Source organism: Cervus elaphus, chromosome 23 (assembly GCF_910594005.1).
Source record: "Cervus elaphus chromosome 23, mCerEla1.1, whole genome shotgun sequence".
Lineage (NCBI taxonomy): Eukaryota > Metazoa > Chordata > Mammalia > Artiodactyla > Cervidae > Cervus > Cervus elaphus.
Window position 1 is genome coordinate 60,208,118 of NC_057837.1, and position 17,392 is coordinate 60,225,509.

At 50.5% G+C, this 17,392-nt stretch overlaps 1 protein-coding gene across 4 annotated transcripts; it reads right to left on the reverse strand.

The window, feature by feature from the left end:
• Positions 1-639: 639 nt before the first annotated feature.
• On the reverse strand, positions 640-17,392 carry RBCK1 (RANBP2-type and C3HC4-type zinc finger containing 1). Of its 4 annotated transcripts, none has more exons than XM_043883088.1 (13): positions 17,338-17,392; positions 16,661-16,758; positions 15,116-15,260; positions 8,974-9,067; positions 8,672-8,870; positions 7,392-7,513; positions 7,143-7,316; positions 5,820-5,980; positions 4,688-4,799; positions 3,852-4,031; positions 2,980-3,159; positions 2,489-2,632; positions 640-1,329 (listed from the first exon to the last, which is right to left on the reverse strand). In XM_043883088.1, exons 2-13 carry the CDS (start codon positions 16,680-16,682, stop codon positions 1,249-1,251), a joined length of 1,614 nt encoding a protein of 537 aa, XP_043739023.1. In that variant the 5' UTR covers positions 16,683-16,758; positions 17,338-17,392; the 3' UTR covers positions 640-1,248. The 4 variants fall into 4 exon arrangements, 3 of the variants coding, with proteins under 3 accessions (XP_043739023.1, XP_043739022.1, XP_043739024.1); XR_006336916.1 differs by lacking the exon at positions 17,338-17,392 and adding an exon at positions 1,961-2,066 and having other exon boundaries at positions 1,197-1,329; positions 16,661-17,296; XM_043883087.1 differs by lacking the exon at positions 17,338-17,392 and having other exon boundaries at positions 16,661-17,294.

The following is a 17,392-nucleotide window of genomic DNA, read 5'->3' on the forward strand; positions in this document are numbered from 1 at the left end:
GTTGTAATCATGCTCCACATCCCAGTTCAGACAGTGTGCTGGCCTTCACTGGGGGCAGGGGGGAGTAGGAGGGGTCCGAGTAGGAGGTAAAAACTTACAGAATGAACACCCAGAACCATATTTTATTCATCTGACCAGCACAGAATAGGTCTAGTAAAGAGCACTGGACCAATGTGCCATCTTATCTCAGATGTTAAAAATGCTCACAGCATCACCCCACAGCAGCGGCACGTTCACCTCTTCCTGAAATATCTCTGTTCCCTGACAGTGGATGCCCACTGAGAGGCTAGAAATTCACAGCAAGAATTTCCTGCCAGCCTACAGCTGCTGCCTCAGCCCCTCCCTCCCTGCCTGAAGCCCACACACACCTGCAGACACCAGTTGGCAGACTCTCAACACAGTGCAAGCCACCTGTCCAGGTCAAGGTTGACCCAGAGCATGCCACCCTCAAGTGGGTGCAGGGGGGCCAAGTCCGGAGCAAGGATCCCTGTGCTCTGTTCGCACCCTCATTCTACACTGACAGGGCCAACGCATCAACTTTTGACTGCAATTCCCAGAGAGCCTGGGGCCCTGCCTGACTCTGTGCTGAGTCCCAGCCCAGGACCCCTCCGCTCTCTCTCATGACATCACACTCAGGCCTTCCCGGGAAACCATTTTAATCAGTGTACACAGGCAGCGAAGAGGAAGTACAGAAGCTGAACTGGCTGGGCTGTCTTCAGGATGCTAGGTCTCCCTCCTGGCTCTAAGCAGAATTAGCAGCAATTCTAAGAGGCCCCCAGGCCTCCAACAGCAAAGCCAGAGAAAAGTCACCCCAAGAAAGCCAACGGGGGAGGCCGCAGGCTGAGTGCTCAGCAGATGAGCGTGGTGGACGAGGGATGTATGGACTCATCCGGGGCTCTCAGACTCCATTCAGCAAGGCCTCTGGCTGGGGCTGTGTTTAAGGCTGGGTCAGACAGATGGGAGCCGCAGAGAGATGAAAGGTCTGGCTGGTAAGCCCCAGGGGAAGGACAAAGGCACTGGGGCAGATGCAGCCATGGACAACGGCCAGCTCAGGCAGGGCCCTTGCAATGCCCACAGCAAACAAGGCCATCCACGCAGCTCAGGGGCCTTGGCCACTTCAGGGCCCCTGTCTCAACCAAGCACAAAGGCATCTTCCCGGCCAGAAATCAGAGCCAAAGCACCAGGTCTGTCCCACAGAAGCTTGTAGGTGTGGGGCTGGGTCAGCAGGGGGACCAGGCCATCCTCAGCTTAGTGGCAATTCTGACAGCTGGGATGGCATGGAATCCCATTCACGCGGCAGCGGCAGCCCCCGCTGGTGTCTCCTGGGCCCTAGGGGATGACGGCGGAGAGAAGAGGTCAGGGCAGAGAAGAGAGCAGTGCCCTCCCCCACCCCAGGCACCCCATCGCACCCACGAAGCACGCTCGCCCACCTGGGCCTTGGCTGGGACACATTCTGCTGCTAAGAATGATCCTCAGCCTCAGCTACCAGATGGAGGCAGCTCTCAAGGCCTTTCTGGTCTCTCGCAGCACCTTCAATTATGTGGTCTCTATCTACCCAACCCGAGACCCAGAGCCGCAAAGGACCTGATGAATTGTTGCATATTTGGAGGGGGTCAGCGCGCTGGCGGCAGGAGGGAGTGCTCCTTCCACCTCCACCTGTCTACTGTCTGCCTGGACATGAACAACACCAGCCCAACTCCAGGAACACTCCTCACAATGACAGATACCACTGCTCCCGCATGTTTTCCATTTGATTCTGACAAGAAGCCTGAGATGGATTCTGCTATCATCCCCATTTTACAGAAGGAGAAACTGAGGCTCAGATAAGGGAGTAACAGCATAACCACACAGTCAGTGTGTGCCAGAGCCAGGGACCCACTCCTCCACTTCAGATTCCCACATGCACCCTCTAGGGCAGGGGTGGGCAAACATTTCTGTAAAAGGTCAGACAGACAGTTACCTGAGGCTTTGCCAGCCAGATGGGCTCTGTCCTTGCAGTGCAAAAACAGCCACAGACAGTATGCCAACGAATGTGCGGGGCTCCCACAAAACTTTACTTATGGACACTAAAATTTGGGTTTCATATAATTTTTACATGTCATAAAATATGCTCCTTTTAATACGTTCAACCATTTTTTAAATTGTATTTCTCTTTTATTATTCTCATTTAATCAAAAATAGACACACAATTAGTTTGCGGAAAAGTTAGAACCCAGGCTTTCTAGCTTCAAGCCTCCCTCTTTTTCTTTTTTAAAAATTTATTTTTAATTGAAAGATAATTGCTTTATAGTATTGTGTTGGTCTCTGCCAAACATCAACATGAATCAGCCATAGGTATTGATATGCATTGCACTGATTTGCATTTTTAAAAAATGCAAAAAGCTTAGTTCATGAACTTCACAAATGCAGGCGCTGGGGTTAGACTTGGCCCGTGGGCTGACTTCTCGGGCACCCTCCCCCAGTACTCCTGAGCCCTCAGGGCACTCACCCCGGGGCCCCAGCGGGGGCCCTTGGTGACCCAGCAGATCTCGGTGTGGCAGACAGTGCACCGGATCCAGTCGCAGCCGTCCTTCTTCTGCACCACGATCTGGCACTGTGGGCAGTGCATGGCTTCACCCTGCTGCAGCATGGTCTGGAGCAGAGAAGGTGCTGACCTCAGACCCAGCCCGCTCCCTGGCCCCCGCCCCACTGCAGGGAGAAACCGGCCACCCTCTGGAGTCTGATTCACTCTCCCATGCTGCTCTACCCAGGCCCAGCTGCATGCAGCCTCCTCTCCTGTGTCTGCAGCCTCCTCCCTTCACCCTGACACTCCCTGCTGCCCGCCACCTGACCACGTGTCCTGAGTCCTGTCTCTGGGTGGGGGAAATGTCAGCAGGAGCTCAGAGCCTCCAGGGCTGCATGAACCACAGCCCTGGCTAAGAAGCCCCCCTCGCTCCCCAAAACTCAGATCCTCGGCCCTCAGCCCTGACCCAGCCTCACTCTCAGCATCTCCGTCGTCTGCCGGGCAGCCATATCGTTCTGAGCTCGCAGGGCCAGGTCATCTTGGTACTCCTTGCAGTTCATCTGCTCATGGACAGCCTGGAGCAGATGAGGCGCTCGAGGTGAGAAAGTTCCCAGAGAGTTAGGGCCAGAGCAGGCATCCACACAAGCACGTAATGCCTAGATGGTGTCAGTGACAGAGCCTTTCTTTGTAAACTACATACCCATTTTACAGAAGAGGACACTGAGGCCAGGGTGGTGAAGCCAGGGTCATCACATATGATAATAATCATATATACCTATTTAAGTCCTGATAGGTACAGAAACCCTTAAAGCACCTCTCCCCCAGGGCACAGCCCCTTGTCCCCAGCTGAGTTCTGCCCTGGTTGCTGGTGTAATGCTCTGAGAGTGAGCTTACAGGGCTGTGACCAGGCTCGGCCCTGTCTATTCCCTCAAGACCAGTCTCTACAGTGGTCATCAGTTGAGAGAATGACGACAGGGATGGCCTGAAGTGACGGTCAGGTAGGGCTCAGTCTGGGTTTGGGGTCAGGGCTCATTCAGGACAGAGGCTGACAGTCTGAGGCCAAGGCTGGGGTTGGTCTGTGACTTAGGCTCAGGATTAGTCAGAGGGCAGGACTGGGGCTCAGTCTTGGGCCAGGGTTATTTAGAGCTCAGTCCAGGGTCAGGGCTCAATCTAAGGGTTAGGCTCAGGTCAGGACTCAAGCCACACCCGGCCACTGACACACAGCTCTAAGCCATGGGAACCAGGTTGGTATACCAGCTCCCTTCTCTTATTCCCATAACAAGTTTGGACTTGCAATGAGCTCCTGGCAGGACCAGAGTGACTGGGCGGGGTGGGTCCCTGTCCCCACCTTGCAAAGCAGGCAGTTGACATGGAAGCACACGGGGCAGGGGAACTCATTGACATCATCCTCAAAGAAGCACCATCCTTTGCAGTCCGGGGTCTTGCAGTGGTAGCTGAAGGCACTGCGGTTTTCCGCAATGGAGATGCCCAGGTCCAGAAACCGCTGGTAATCCTCGGGGCTCAGGAGCTGCCAGCAGACCACAAACTTGGTGCCTGAGACTCAGAAACCTTGGTGCATGCCCTCTGGCCACCCTCAGGAAGCCCCAACCCATGAAGTCCAACACAGCAGCGTTTACAAACTCCACCCAAAGAACAGGTTAGTGCCTTCCCTGGCGGTCCAGTGGTTAAGACTGTGCTGCCAATGGAGGGGGTGAGGGTTTGATCCCTGGTTGGGAACCACGAAGCATGGCCAAAAGGAATGCCATAGACAGAGAAGCCTGGCAAGCTACAGCCCACAGGGTCGCAAAGAGTCGGACACGACTGAGCCATTAACACTCTTGCTATCACTTCAAGGTGAGCAAACCGAAGCACCGAGGGGCTGTGTATCTGCCCTTGAGGTCACCCGGGCCGTCTGGCCCCAGAAGTCCTCTCCCCACTGTTGTTAACTTCTCTGCTGTCTTTTTCCCACAAGGGTGGTTTCCTTACTAGCTATTTCCCCCAATTTCTATCCTGCCCACTACTTGGGCCGCCAGCATCCCACACAGAGAAGGCTCTTGATAAATGCCTGGAACCCAAGACTGGGACTTTCAAACCCGTTTCCACTGGCCAGCTCCCGGCCCAGTTCCCTGAGATGGGGGGGTGGGGGTGGGGCAGAGGGGTGCCCCTTCCTCCCCCAGGCCTTACCGCTCGGATCTCCCTCTCCAGCAGCTTGCCCGAGCATGAGTAGGTGTTGTCGATGAAGGGGCAGGACACCTCAGCCTCCTGGCTGTTGCGGATGGTGCCCTGCAGACACTCCCTGGGGGAGGGGGGAGGAGGGGGGAGGGGTGGGGTTAGGGGTCATCTGAACCCCACCCCCCAGGACTCCGGCCCTCACATGGTGAGGCCTGACCTCGGGCTGGCTCCTCCCCAATTTCTTCCTTTCTTCTGGTGCCTACCATCAACCCACCATGTCTGTCCACCTCATTGCTATCCATATTGCTCCAGCCAAGGTTGCCTCACCCCTCACCTGCAGAACTGCAGAAGCCTCTTCACTGGACTCCCTGGATCAGCCATGTCCCTCCTCACAACCTCCCATCCGACCCCACCCAGAGCAAACCTGAAAGCCCTGGGGACTGACCCTCCCTAATACCTCTCTGCCCCTATGCCCTATCCGCTCCATCCCTCTGCTCCAGACACGCTGACCCCTTCCTGCTGCAGGCAGGCCAGGCATGCACCCACCGTGGACCCCCTGGTCTGCTTAAGCCTGGCTTCCCGAGGGGTTTCCCTGACCCCTTCTAGGGCAGGGCCTCCACTGCTTATCAGAAGCCACTGACACTTAACTTATGACATGATTTACAATTATATCAGTGATTATCTGATTAACATCAGCCTGCCCATGGGAAGGTAAGCTTCAGCAGGCAGAAACCGAGCTTTTGTGGGCATTCAGGGATTCCCAGGCCTAGCCCAGTCCCTGGCAGCCAAGGCAGCTCATCAAATGTGTGCTGTGAAGGAGGACATGCGCTCCACAGCCAGGGCCAGGAGGAGAGCCTCAGACGGCAGACTGTCCGCCAGCAAGCGGCAGGGCGGGGCTGGCCCAGGCTGTCAGGCAAGGGCCTCACTGCCCTTGCATGGGCCCGGCGCTGGGGCGGGAGGGTGCGGGCTCTGGCGCCAGAAGGTCTGAGCTGTGCAGCCTCTCTGTGCCCCACATCCCTCCTCTGCAAGACGGGGACATGGTGCCTACCTCCCAAGTTTGTGAGGATGCCCAAACAGCTGGAAGAGTCCTGGGCCCCACCCGCTTCCAGCCCCGGGTACTACATCGCTGGGGCCGGGCCCGCACCTGCAGAAGGTGTGCAGACACTCGCGCAGCACCACGGCCTCACCCGGCGCCAGGACACTGTAGCACACCGGGCACTCGGCGGGCTCGGTGTTCAGAACCAGGCTCCGCTGATCCAGCTGCACGTGCTTCAGGTAGTTGCCTTCCTGCTGCTGCTGCTTCCGCTGGGCACACGGGGGTGGGGCCGCGGGGCGGGTCAGGGTCTCAGGGGCGGGCAGGACCAGGAAGGGGGCAGGACCGGGTGGGGGTGGGCAGGACCAGGTCGGGGGGGGGGGGGCGGCAGGACTGGGGCGGGGGGCAGGATGGTTCAGACCGCCCAATGGGAGGCAAAGGGGGGCTCATGGAAGGATCCTGGGGTTAGGGTGGGGCTGGGCATGGCCCAGGCAGTGGGCAAGCGCTGGAGATGGTAAGGGTGGGACCAGGAGCGAGGCGACCAAACACAGGGGTGGGGCAGGAGGCAGGCCAGGCAGGTGCAGCTTAAGGCTACAACCTAGGGTCAAGTCAGGGGGCGATGGGGCCGGGGCCTGAGTGGGGAGTCAGGGGAAGCAGGGCTCCCATCTCTGCCAAGAAGCAGGGCAGGGGTAGCTTCAGGGGGAAAGGCAGGGGGATGGGGGCGGTGATAAAGCGAGGGAGCAGAGCCAGGCGGGAGAGAGGCCGGGGTCTGGGCCAGGATTGTAATGGGACCACAATGTGGTCATGGCCAGCAATGGGTCCAAGGGCGGGATGGGGACGTTGGATCAGAATGGGAAACCACTCAGGGTTATGTATCTATGCGTGTTAACACGACAGTGGGAGGGGCAGAACAGGGGCGGGTCAGCCTCCAAGTGGGCAGAGATGCGCTAGGTCCAGGCTCTCAGGAAGTCTAGGAGGGCCACAGCCAGAAAGGAAGGGGTGGGGGGTGCGGGTCAGGAATAGTAGGATTCAGGATGAGGTCAGAGCTAATGGAGCAATACCTAGGTCACAGCGGGATGAAACGGGGGCGTGGTCTGGGTCTTGGCTAGGATGCTGGGGTCAGAGCCAGGTACCCTTGAGTGCACGATGGGAAAGTTAAGTCAAAGCCAGCGGTGGTGCCACAGCTCACGGGGATGGGGGAGGGGGGAGCACAAATAAGCCTGGATTTGCGTCACAGCCGGGAAGCAGGGTCTCAGCGATAGTGTGAATGACCTCAGGGAGAGGCCGGTCACAGTCAAGTGCAGGGTCACCACCATCGGTGTGATCACAAGGGGGCAGCAACGGGGTCAGGAGCAATGTGGACGTGTCTCCCTTTCTGGCCTACGCCTCCCCCGTCCAGGCTGCAGGAGTCTTTCCGGGGACTTCGGCGCCCACCTGCTGGTACTGGCGCAGCGCCTCCTCCTCACCGGCCAGGCGCGCTCGCTCCTCCTCGTCTGGCTGGTACGAGGCGGGTACCTGGTAGGCCTCGGGCCGCGCCCGGCAGCACATCTCGCAGCCGGGCCTAGTGGGCTTGTTAATGAAGGTGCAGCCGGGGCACGTCCAGCCCACCTGGGGGCAGAGGGGCAGTGAGGGCAGGGAGACTAAATGGGGGGTGGGGCATAGGGCGCACGTGTGGCAGCTTACCGGCGGGGGCTCTGGCGCTGCATCAGGCGGCCCCCGCCCCGGCTCTTGAGGGGCCCCAGGCTTTGGGGGAACTGGGTCCAGGGGGCCCCGTGGCTGCAGCGTGAGGTCCTTGAAGCCCAGATCTGGGGAGAAGGGTTCAAGGGGTGGCAGATCCATGTAGCCAATTTCATCCACACCCTGAGCCAGCCAGCAAACCCCCCTTCTATCCTCTCTCTCTGCTCCAAGGACATTCCAGCTCCCTCTTGCCAGGTGGGCCCAGCCATGGCTGAGTGTCCTGGCTCCCACGGGTCACAGCCCCTCCTTCCACCCACCACTGCTCCTAGATCCACCCGGCTTAAGACCCCTGCTTGCAAACAGATCTCCTGTGTGCCTAAGTGTCCACACAAGTGTCCGCACCGAGAGGGACAAACAACACTTCTGTAGTGGCCCCGCCAAAATACTGAACCTGAATCCATTCCCGAGGGCACATAGGACAGAAAAGCTAAAAACAAAACTGGCCTGGAGAGTCAAGGGGAGACCAGAGATCAAAGACTGAAAAAGACTGAGAAACACCGAGGCCAAGAGCCAGGTCTTTCACTATAAAGGACATGAGTGAGATAACTGGTAAAATGTGAGCAAGATCTGCACATTAGATAGTGTTACTATATCAAAGTTAATTTCCTAAATTTGCTAACTGTACAATAAATGTAAGAAAATGACCTTTTTAATTTTTATAAAGGAAATGCAAACTGAAGTATTTAGGGAAAAGGGACATCGTATCTGCAACCTACTCTCAGAACAGTTCCAAAAATTATTTATGCATAAATAAATAATTGTACCTGGAGACAACGATAAACCAAATACAGTCAAAATATTAGTATCTGGGGAATCCACATGAAAGGTACATGGGAATTCCTTATACAATTCTTTGTACAATTTTGCAACTTTTCTGTAGGTCTGAAATATTTCAAAATAAGAAGTAAAAAATTTAAAAACTAGCTATTACATCCAATTTACCGATTTAGACAACTGAGAAGGAGAGATAGGAAGGAACTTGCCTAGGTCAAGGAGTTGATAAATGCCAGGGCGGGGACTGAACTCAGCCCTTCTCCCCAAGACTGGCTGTTCTCTAAAGGGTTCCCCAGATGGCTCCCTCCTGGGGTGTCCTTTGTCCTCTCTTCCCCACTATGGATAAGGTCCTCCAGTCAAGTCCCTGATGGAAAGCCCCTGGGCTCTACACTTCGCTCCCTCCCGCCCTCCGCCCACAGGTGAGTCCACATCACCAGGGAGCAGAGCCTTACCTTCCAGCATCCGCAACTGCCTCTCCCGCTGCAGCTCCTGAGGGTTGAGCGAGGTGTTGCAGGCGGACAGCAGGTAGAGGTAGGCGCTGTCCCCATTCCGCCTCACGCCATGGGAGTGCAGAGTCTCCTGGTCCCGGGCCAACCGCTGCCCAAACACCCACTGCTGCAGGGTTGGCGGGAAGCCATAGTCTAGGAACACCTGTCAGGGAGGATGGACAGGAAGCGTAGGGAGGGAGGAGCAGAGCAGAGACAGGTGGGGGCAAAAGGGGACCCTCCACCCTCCCTTTCACCCCCTCACTCACCATGTCCTTGAGGGAGCCCACCGTCATGTCAGGCCGCACCGTGAGCCAGATAGTGACTGTGTGCATCTGTGCATCCTCCACGCTCACCCACAGCCTGCGGGGAGGGCAAGGGCTCTGGACAAAGGTCCAACCTCAGCCACCAGCTAGCTCCTGGATTCCCGCTCCCCTGTGCTTCCTCCTGGATCAGAACTCGCTGCTTAGGCCCTGCAATGGCTCCACACGGCTCTCAGAATAAAATCCAAACTCCCGTGGCTTCAAGGGCCTTAATGCGCTGGCCCCTTCAGTCTCTTGTATTACTGGCTATTATTGGCTCCTTAACCAAACCACAGCAGCTATTATTAACTGTATGCTAAGACTCTTTAAAGCACTTAACATGTATCAACTCAATTCTCTCAATGAACCCATGAGACACGTACTGTTGTCTCCCCTATTTTACAGATAAAAACAGGAAGCACAGAGAGGTTATAGTGACTCTGCTGAGTAAACAATAACTGTTAGAGGCAGGATTTAAATCCAAACAGGAGTATTTCAGAGAAAGTGGTTTTAAACACCAACCTTCTCAAAGATGCGAAAACTTTTTGGGAAGACCAATGGCATGAAAATGGAGGGCTGAGACGAAAAAACAGAACTGATTTCAGGACACAGAAAAAAGCCCACTTAGAACCTCCAGAGCAACTTGGGAAAACGCTGTATCCTTAAAGCAAGAACAGCAGGAAACAATCAGAAAATGAAGAAGAGTTGCTGGGAATCTAACAGTAACTCCTGACTCATCTGACCTTCAGATCCATCTACAGGTTCACAAGGAAAATGAGAGATACCAAATGACACTCCAAGGAGACAATTCGTAAACTCAGAATGTGGGAGAATTCTGGAGATCAAAAGCCAGATTTCTAAAAAATTAATGTCACTAAAAATAGAGAAAGTGAATAAAAGACTTAGACAACATTAAGAAATGCTATGTGTCAATTCTCATTTGGCTCCTGATTAGAGCAAACCAACTATAAAAAAATACTAATGAGATAATCAAGGCAAGTTTAATACAAATAGAGTATTAGAGGATTTTAAGGAGTTGTTAATGTTTTAGGTGTAATAATGGTATTGAGGTTATTTTTTAAGTCATTAGTTTTAAAGACTTATGAATGAGCTAACAACTGAGACTTGCTTTAAAATACTCCAGAAAATACCTTCAAAATTTCTCAGGATAAAGATTTTCAACATCTAGCCAACCATCAATGAAAGGAGCAAGTTTTAGACACGTAAAGACAACAAAAGTTTACCATCCACTTCTCCATATGAAAAGTTTTTGAAATACAAGAAACAAGAATAGCTGAGTCTGATGCAGAATAGAAAACTAAAAGGGAATTTAAAGAAGGAAAGGAAATTTAAAGATCTTAACCTTCAAGACATTCTTCTTCAAGCAACAGGGTTTTGAAACATGAAAGATACAGTGTCAATTGCACTACTTATTTTACACTGAGTAATATTTCCATAATCAAAATACTATAAATGCTATTTTACTGGGTTTACATTTTTAGTATCAACCTAGAGGCAAAGCATAGAAGCCTTAATTTTACTCAGAAAACAAAATCTAAAAACTATAACCAAGACTTCCCTGGTTGTCCAGTGGCTAAGGCTCCGAGCTCCCAGTGCAGAGGGCCCGGGTTCGATCCCTGGTCAGGGAACTAGATCCCACATGCCACAACTAAGAGTTCACATGCCATAACTAAAAAAAAATTCTGCATGCCACAGTGAAGACCAAAGATCCTATGTGTCACAACTAAGACCCAATAAATAAATACAATTTAAAAAATAAAATAAAATCTATAACCTTAACACCAATAATAGAGAAGTACCGTTGGAGCCCTCATTTCTGCTGTCACCAGATCAGTAGTGATTAGTTAGTCAGAAAATTCATTACAGCAGAGAAATGCAGACATAGTTGCAGACTTTAACACTTAATTTTACCTTAAAGGATACAAATGCACATTCAATGGCCAATCGCTAGGTAAAAAGGCCACTGGTTTTGTTTTTTATTTAGTACAAATCTGCTACTGGAGTTTCCCGTGACTTTTTTTTTTTCTTTTTGTATGAACTATACCCATTATACATGGTTTCTGATCTCTAGTATCAGCTTCTTTAAAGTGGAGCAAGAACTTAAGACTCTCAAAGCATCTGAGTACAGAGAGCCCTTTTGGATTTTTACCACTTTCTTTTTTTTTTTTTTTTTACAATTCACTCACCCTAAAATGAACAGCCTTTTTTTTTTTTTTTGGGGTACCGCATCTCTATTTTGTCTTTCTAAGGCAATCAACTTAAGTTTTCATATACAAAATTCTCTTTTAGCACTCGTGTTTTATTGATTGATACAACAGCTATTAAATTATGCCATGGGGGGCAAAAATTATGCCATGGAAACAAGTACAACTGATATAAACAAGCGGTGTGCGGCGGTATGTTTTACAGCAGCAGCTACAGTGCCATTTAATTGGGGGAATCAAGTGGAGGTCAACTGGGAGCACTTCTACTGCAGTACTAACAAAACCCAGGAAGTTAGGAAAAGGGAACAGTGAGATGAGCATGTTAAATTCCTCATTTTTCATAACAAGGAGTGTACACAGATACCATCTTAAGTGCATATATCAAGAAATGGATATACAAGTATTTTATTTGAAATCAAATGGCCAATTGATCAACAGATGCAATGCAATCCCTGTCAAAATTCCAGCTCACTGTTTTTTGCAGGAATTAGCACGCTAACCCTAAGATTCATATGGAAATTCAAGGGACCCAGAATAGCCAAAAAAAAATCTTGAAAGAGAAGAACAAAGTTGGAGTACTTATGCTTCTGTTTTAAAAACTTACTACAAAGCTATAATAATAAAAACTGTCTTACTGGAATAAGGACAGACATACAGAGCAACAGACTAGAAATTAGGTTTCAGAAATAAACTTCAGACTTACGGTCAAATAACTTTCAACAAAGGTGCCAAGATATTAAACAGGGACAAAACAGTCTTTTTAACAAATAGTGCTATGACAACTAGATATTCACAAGCAAAAGAATGAAGTTGGATCTCTGCCTCTCAGTGTAACAAAAATTAACTCAACAGGGATCAAAGATGTAAAGGTAAGAGCTAAAACTATAAAACTCTTTAAAAACAAAAATAAGGGTAGACCTTTATGACTGTGGATGAGGCAAAGGTATCTTAGATGACATCAAAAGCACAAACAACAAGAGAAAACAAATAAACAGTATTTCATCAAAATTGAAAACGTGTGCTTCAAAGGACACTATCAATACAGTGAAAAGACAATCCATAGAATGGGAAATGAAAATAGGTGTCCACTGTATATATACACACCACAGTTTCTTTATTATTCATGGTTACTTCAGTTATTTCCATATATATATACACAATGAAATATTATTCAGCCATAAAATGAAGGAAATTCTGCCATTTGCAACAACATGGACATTGTGCTAAGTGAAATAAATCAGACAGAGAAAGACAAATTCTGTATTATACCACTTATATATGGAGTTTTAAAAAATCAATGTCAGAGAAACAGAACAGACTGATTGGGGTGTTGCAGGGGTGAAGGTGGTCAAAAGCTACAAACTTCCTGTTTTAAGATAAGTAAGTTCTAAAGCAGAGATGTACAGCATGGTGACTATAGTTAACAATATCATATATTTGAGAACTGCTCAGAGAGTAAACCTTAAAAGTTGTCACAAGAAAAAGTAATTTGTTACTATGTCAGGCAATGGATGTTAACTAAACTTACTGTGGTAATCATTGTGCAACATATATATATATATATTAAACCATATGTCATACACCTAAAATGGTTCTAAGGTTCAATTTCCAACATGTGGAAGGGGAAAGAGAGGGAAGGCTTCCCACACAATACCAAGCAATTTTCAGACACCAGCAGGGCATCCTACAATTCAACTGGATTCTAGCCCTCTCTACCCAGAGACTGTGTCAGCTTTCACAGGTTGTGGGCTCATTCCTACAAGGCTGCTCCCACCACTTCACACACCAATCGAAACCCCAAGTTGTCATTGGTTCTTTGACTGACTGGATATAGATTAGGGATTCCAACAACTTCCTCCATGGGTTGATTATTTTGCTAGAACAGCTCACAGAACTCAGAGAAATATTTACTTACTATATTACGAAAGGGTATAATAGCCAAATGGAAGAGATGTATGGAGCAAGGTATGTGAGAAGGGGCATCATTCTCTCCAAATTCCAAACCCTGTCTTTTTGAGTGTTTATGGAGGCTTTATTACATAGGTATGACTGATTAATCCATGGGCTACTGATGATTCAACCTTCAGCCCTCTTCCCCTCCCTGGAGATCAGGATGATGAGACTGAAAATTCCAATTCTCTAACCACAGGGCTGGCTCCTCTTATGACCAGCCTCCATCCTTAAGCAATTTAGGGGCAGTCCAAGAGTCACCTCACTAACATAACAAAATGCACCTTCGTCATTCTCATCACTTAAGAAATACCAACGGTTTTAGGAGCTCAGTGCCAAGAACAGGAAGAATATACATTTCTTATTGTAAGTCACAATACCTTAAACTAACTCTGTTTTGTACGTCAATGATATCTCAATAAAACTGGGGAAAAAAATATGTCCATATAAAAACTTGGACACAAATGTTCACAGCAGCATTGTGCACGTTAGCCAAAAAAGTGGAAACAACCCAAATGTCCATCTACTGATTAATAAAGAAAATACAGTATACCCAGACAATAGATTATTATTCAGTCATAAAAAGGAATGAAGTTTTGATACATGCTACAACATGGATGAATCTAGAAAACATGATGCTAAGTGAAAGAAGCCCAGATACAAAAGGCCACATAGTGTATAATTCCATTTCATTCATATGAAATTCCCAGAGTAGGCAAGTTTCTGGAGATAGAAAGTAAATTAGTTGTTGCCTAAGGTTGAGGGGTTGAGGAAAGAAAAGTCGGGAGATAGGGAGTGTCTATTAATGGATATGTGGTTTCCCAATGGGACGATGAAAATGTTCTGTAATTGGTTATGGTGATGGTTACACAACTGTGAACATACTAAAAGCCTCGAACTATTCACTTTAAATTGCTGAATAGGGTCTGTCAATTATATCTCAATAAAAAATCAAATGGGATCCAATAGTGAAAATTAGAAACTGTAAAAGTGTCTTACTACACAGCAGGAAAAAAACATTTGAGTGTTTAATATGTGCCAGGCACTGTGCTGAGCATTTCAGCATCAAGTTTAAGTCTCCTGGGGCAGACAGCCTTCCTTCAAGGTGAGTGTGGCTGTGCAAAAAATTTCTGGCCACAGGAGTTAAGTGGAAGAAGTGTGTGCAACTTTGTGAGCTGTGTTCTTAAGAGGAGAGTGGGAGGGTGTGCCCTTCTTCCTTCCTACTGACAAGAGTGATGATGTAATGGCTGGAACGGGAAGAACCATTTTGGATCATAAGGTGAACCGGAGAAAGGAGGTCATGAATGGCCTAAGAAGAAGACAAAAGAAGCAGGAGCTCTGAGAACTAGAGAGAGCAGAGCTTCCACATCTGGAGTGCCTACCATCAAACTTGTTTATGTCACTGTTAATATGTTTTTTTCTGTTCTATGAGACCTATCATTCTAATACACCTCCTAACAACCCTATTAACAGTTCTACTATTACTGCTCCATTTTTTAAATTAAAAAAAAAAAAAACTCTGAGAGGTGAAATGATCTGCCTTAGATCGCAGAGTTGATTTGTGACAGAGCTGGGGTTTGAAGCTGGGGCTCTTGACACCAGAAGCTGCCATTAAGAATAACTTAACTGTTCTATGTGCTCAGTTGCTCAGTCATGTCTGACTCTTTGTGACCCCATGGACTGCAGCCCGCCAGGTTCCTCTGTCCACGGGGACTCTCCAGGCAAGAATACTGGAGTGGGTTGCCATGCCCTCCTCCAGGGGATCCTCCCAACCCAGGGATCGAACCCAGGTCTCCCGCATTGCAGGCGGATTCTTTACGGACTGAGCCGGCAGGGAAGCTCTAACTGTTCTACAGGCCAACACTATATTGCAGCCCACTGGGGTTCAGGAAGCTCTGAACCCTGGGCTTCCTGGTCAGCCATGCACTCCTCACCTGATATCCTGTGTCGGAGAGACCTCAGGCTTCAGTTGCACATTCAGGGGCACCCGCTGCTCTGCCAGCCAGATAGCACACTGCATAGCCACCTGTTCATCCCCACCAGCCACTGCTCGTGTGAGTCTCTGGGCCACCTCCTCAGCTGAAATCCACAGTGCAAGCAGGTTAGCACAGGGTTTATTCTTCTTTGTGGGGAAGGAGGGTGAGGAAGGAGGTGATTCTTTATATATGCTGCTTCCTCTCTGTCTTCTTGGTAAACTCCTACACATCCTTCAGCATCCAGCTTAAAAGTCCCTTTTCTCTGAGAGGCCTTGTCTCACACTCCCCACCCCTGCTCATTTGGTTCTGTTGCCCCTTCATACTCCCAGGTCCCCCATACTTGCACTTGTTTATCCAACAAACATTTAGTGAGCTCTTGCTATTTAGTCACTAAGCTGTATCCAGCTCTTTGTGACCCCCAAGGACTGCAGCACACCAGGCTCCCCTGTCCTTGCCTATCTCCCGGAGTTTGCTCAAACTCATATCCATTGATACCATCCAACAATCTCATCCTCTGTTGCCCCCTTCTCCTTCTGCCCTCAATCTCTCCTTAGCATCAGGGTCTTTTCCAATGAATTGGTTCTTTGCATCAGGTGACCACAGTATTGGAGCTTCAGCATCAGTCCTTCCAATGAATATTCAGGGTCGACTTCCTTTAGGATTGAGCTCATACTGTGTGCCAATCACTCTCACAGAAACTGGGCTTCAGCAGGGAATAAGATAAACAGGGGCCCTCTTCTCATGGACTTCCCAGCCCAGTAAGAAAACTAATAAGTTTAACAAAAGAAAAAGATTCAGACTGTGATCCATGCTGGCAAGGAAATGAACAGGATAAGGAGATCAGGAAAGAGAAGAGGAGGTGACACTGAAGCTGAGACCTGAAGCAGGAGATGTTGGATAATGTCAAGACCTGGTTGGGGAAAAGTGTTCCAAGTGGAGAGAAAATGAAAGACCTTGGTCTAGAAATGGTCGGATTAGAACAGAGAAGCTGATGAAGCCCCAGCAGAATGAGCAAGGGGCCAGATGGGGGAAGGCAGAGATGAGCAAAAGCAGAAGTGAGCAAAGTCAGAAAGCATGTGAGCTACCCAACTGCTCTAGGCTTCTGTTCTAGGAACAAACACAGGGGTATGTGAGCAGGTTGGTGACATGACCTAACTTAAATTCTCCAACCCGAGTGGAAGGCACGAGGTGGAAGGCAAAGACCCTGGTATTCAGGTCAATTGAGGTCTGGTCCCCCACTAGCGTGGGTGGTCTCTTGCCCTCTGGGAGCTCCACACCCTCTTCTCAGCAGAGCTGGCCTATGGGAGGCCTTAGGGGCATCAAATAAAAGAATGACAAGATGCCCTTGGAAGCAACCGGCCTGCAAGGGAGGAATCTGAGGGGCAAGTGGGCAGGAGGACAGGTTAATACCCCTCTCCCAGGCCCTTCTGGGAGGAGAGGCCGCGTTCTGGCAAGGCCCACCTCCCACCCGAAGCTTCTCAGCCGCCCCCAGGCTGTGCCCACCTTTCTTGATCTTCTCGTCCATCTGGCGTGGTTGTGCCCATCCCCCCGCGGAGGGGGCGGGCTGCAGCTCCGGGGAAATGCTATCTCCCGGTCACCTGCTAGAGGAGGGGCAGACCACGAGAAACTCAGCCCCAGCCGGTGGCCTCTGGCGCGGCCCGAGCCTTCTCGGTGCCTCAGGGTCCCGGGTGGCAATCGGGTAGCATCACATTACCCGAGGACCGGGGATGGGGCCTGCGAGGGGGAACGGGTGGGAGGTGAGAGAGAGCGCCTAGACAAGCCGGCTCTGGGCGACAGAGGAAACTGGACAGGCCTGGCTGCGGGGAAGGGGAGGAGGGGCGCCGCACAGCCAGGGCGCTGGGCCGGAGCCCTTCTCCCTGCTGGGAGCGGGAGCGCCCTCAGGGGTGCGGGATTTCAGCCCAACTCCCTCCCGCCCGCGGCGGCCCCTGTCAGTCATGAGAAGGAGCGCAGCAGCTTTAGCGGAAGAGAAAGTGAAAGTGGCGGCTCCGGAAGTGGGGCTGAAGATTGTCGCCGGATCCGGGTCTCCCCGCCACCCCCGCCCGACCACCCGGCGGCGGCCCCCGCCTCGGGTCACGGGAATCCAGGGCGCTCTTGTCCCGCCGTCCGGGGCGTTCCCACGCCGCCCCGGGCCAGACCCGGATTCTGTGACCCTCACTCACCCGCTGGTTCCAGCCAGCAGCGCTGTGGGAGGGGCGGGGCCACGGGGCGGGGACT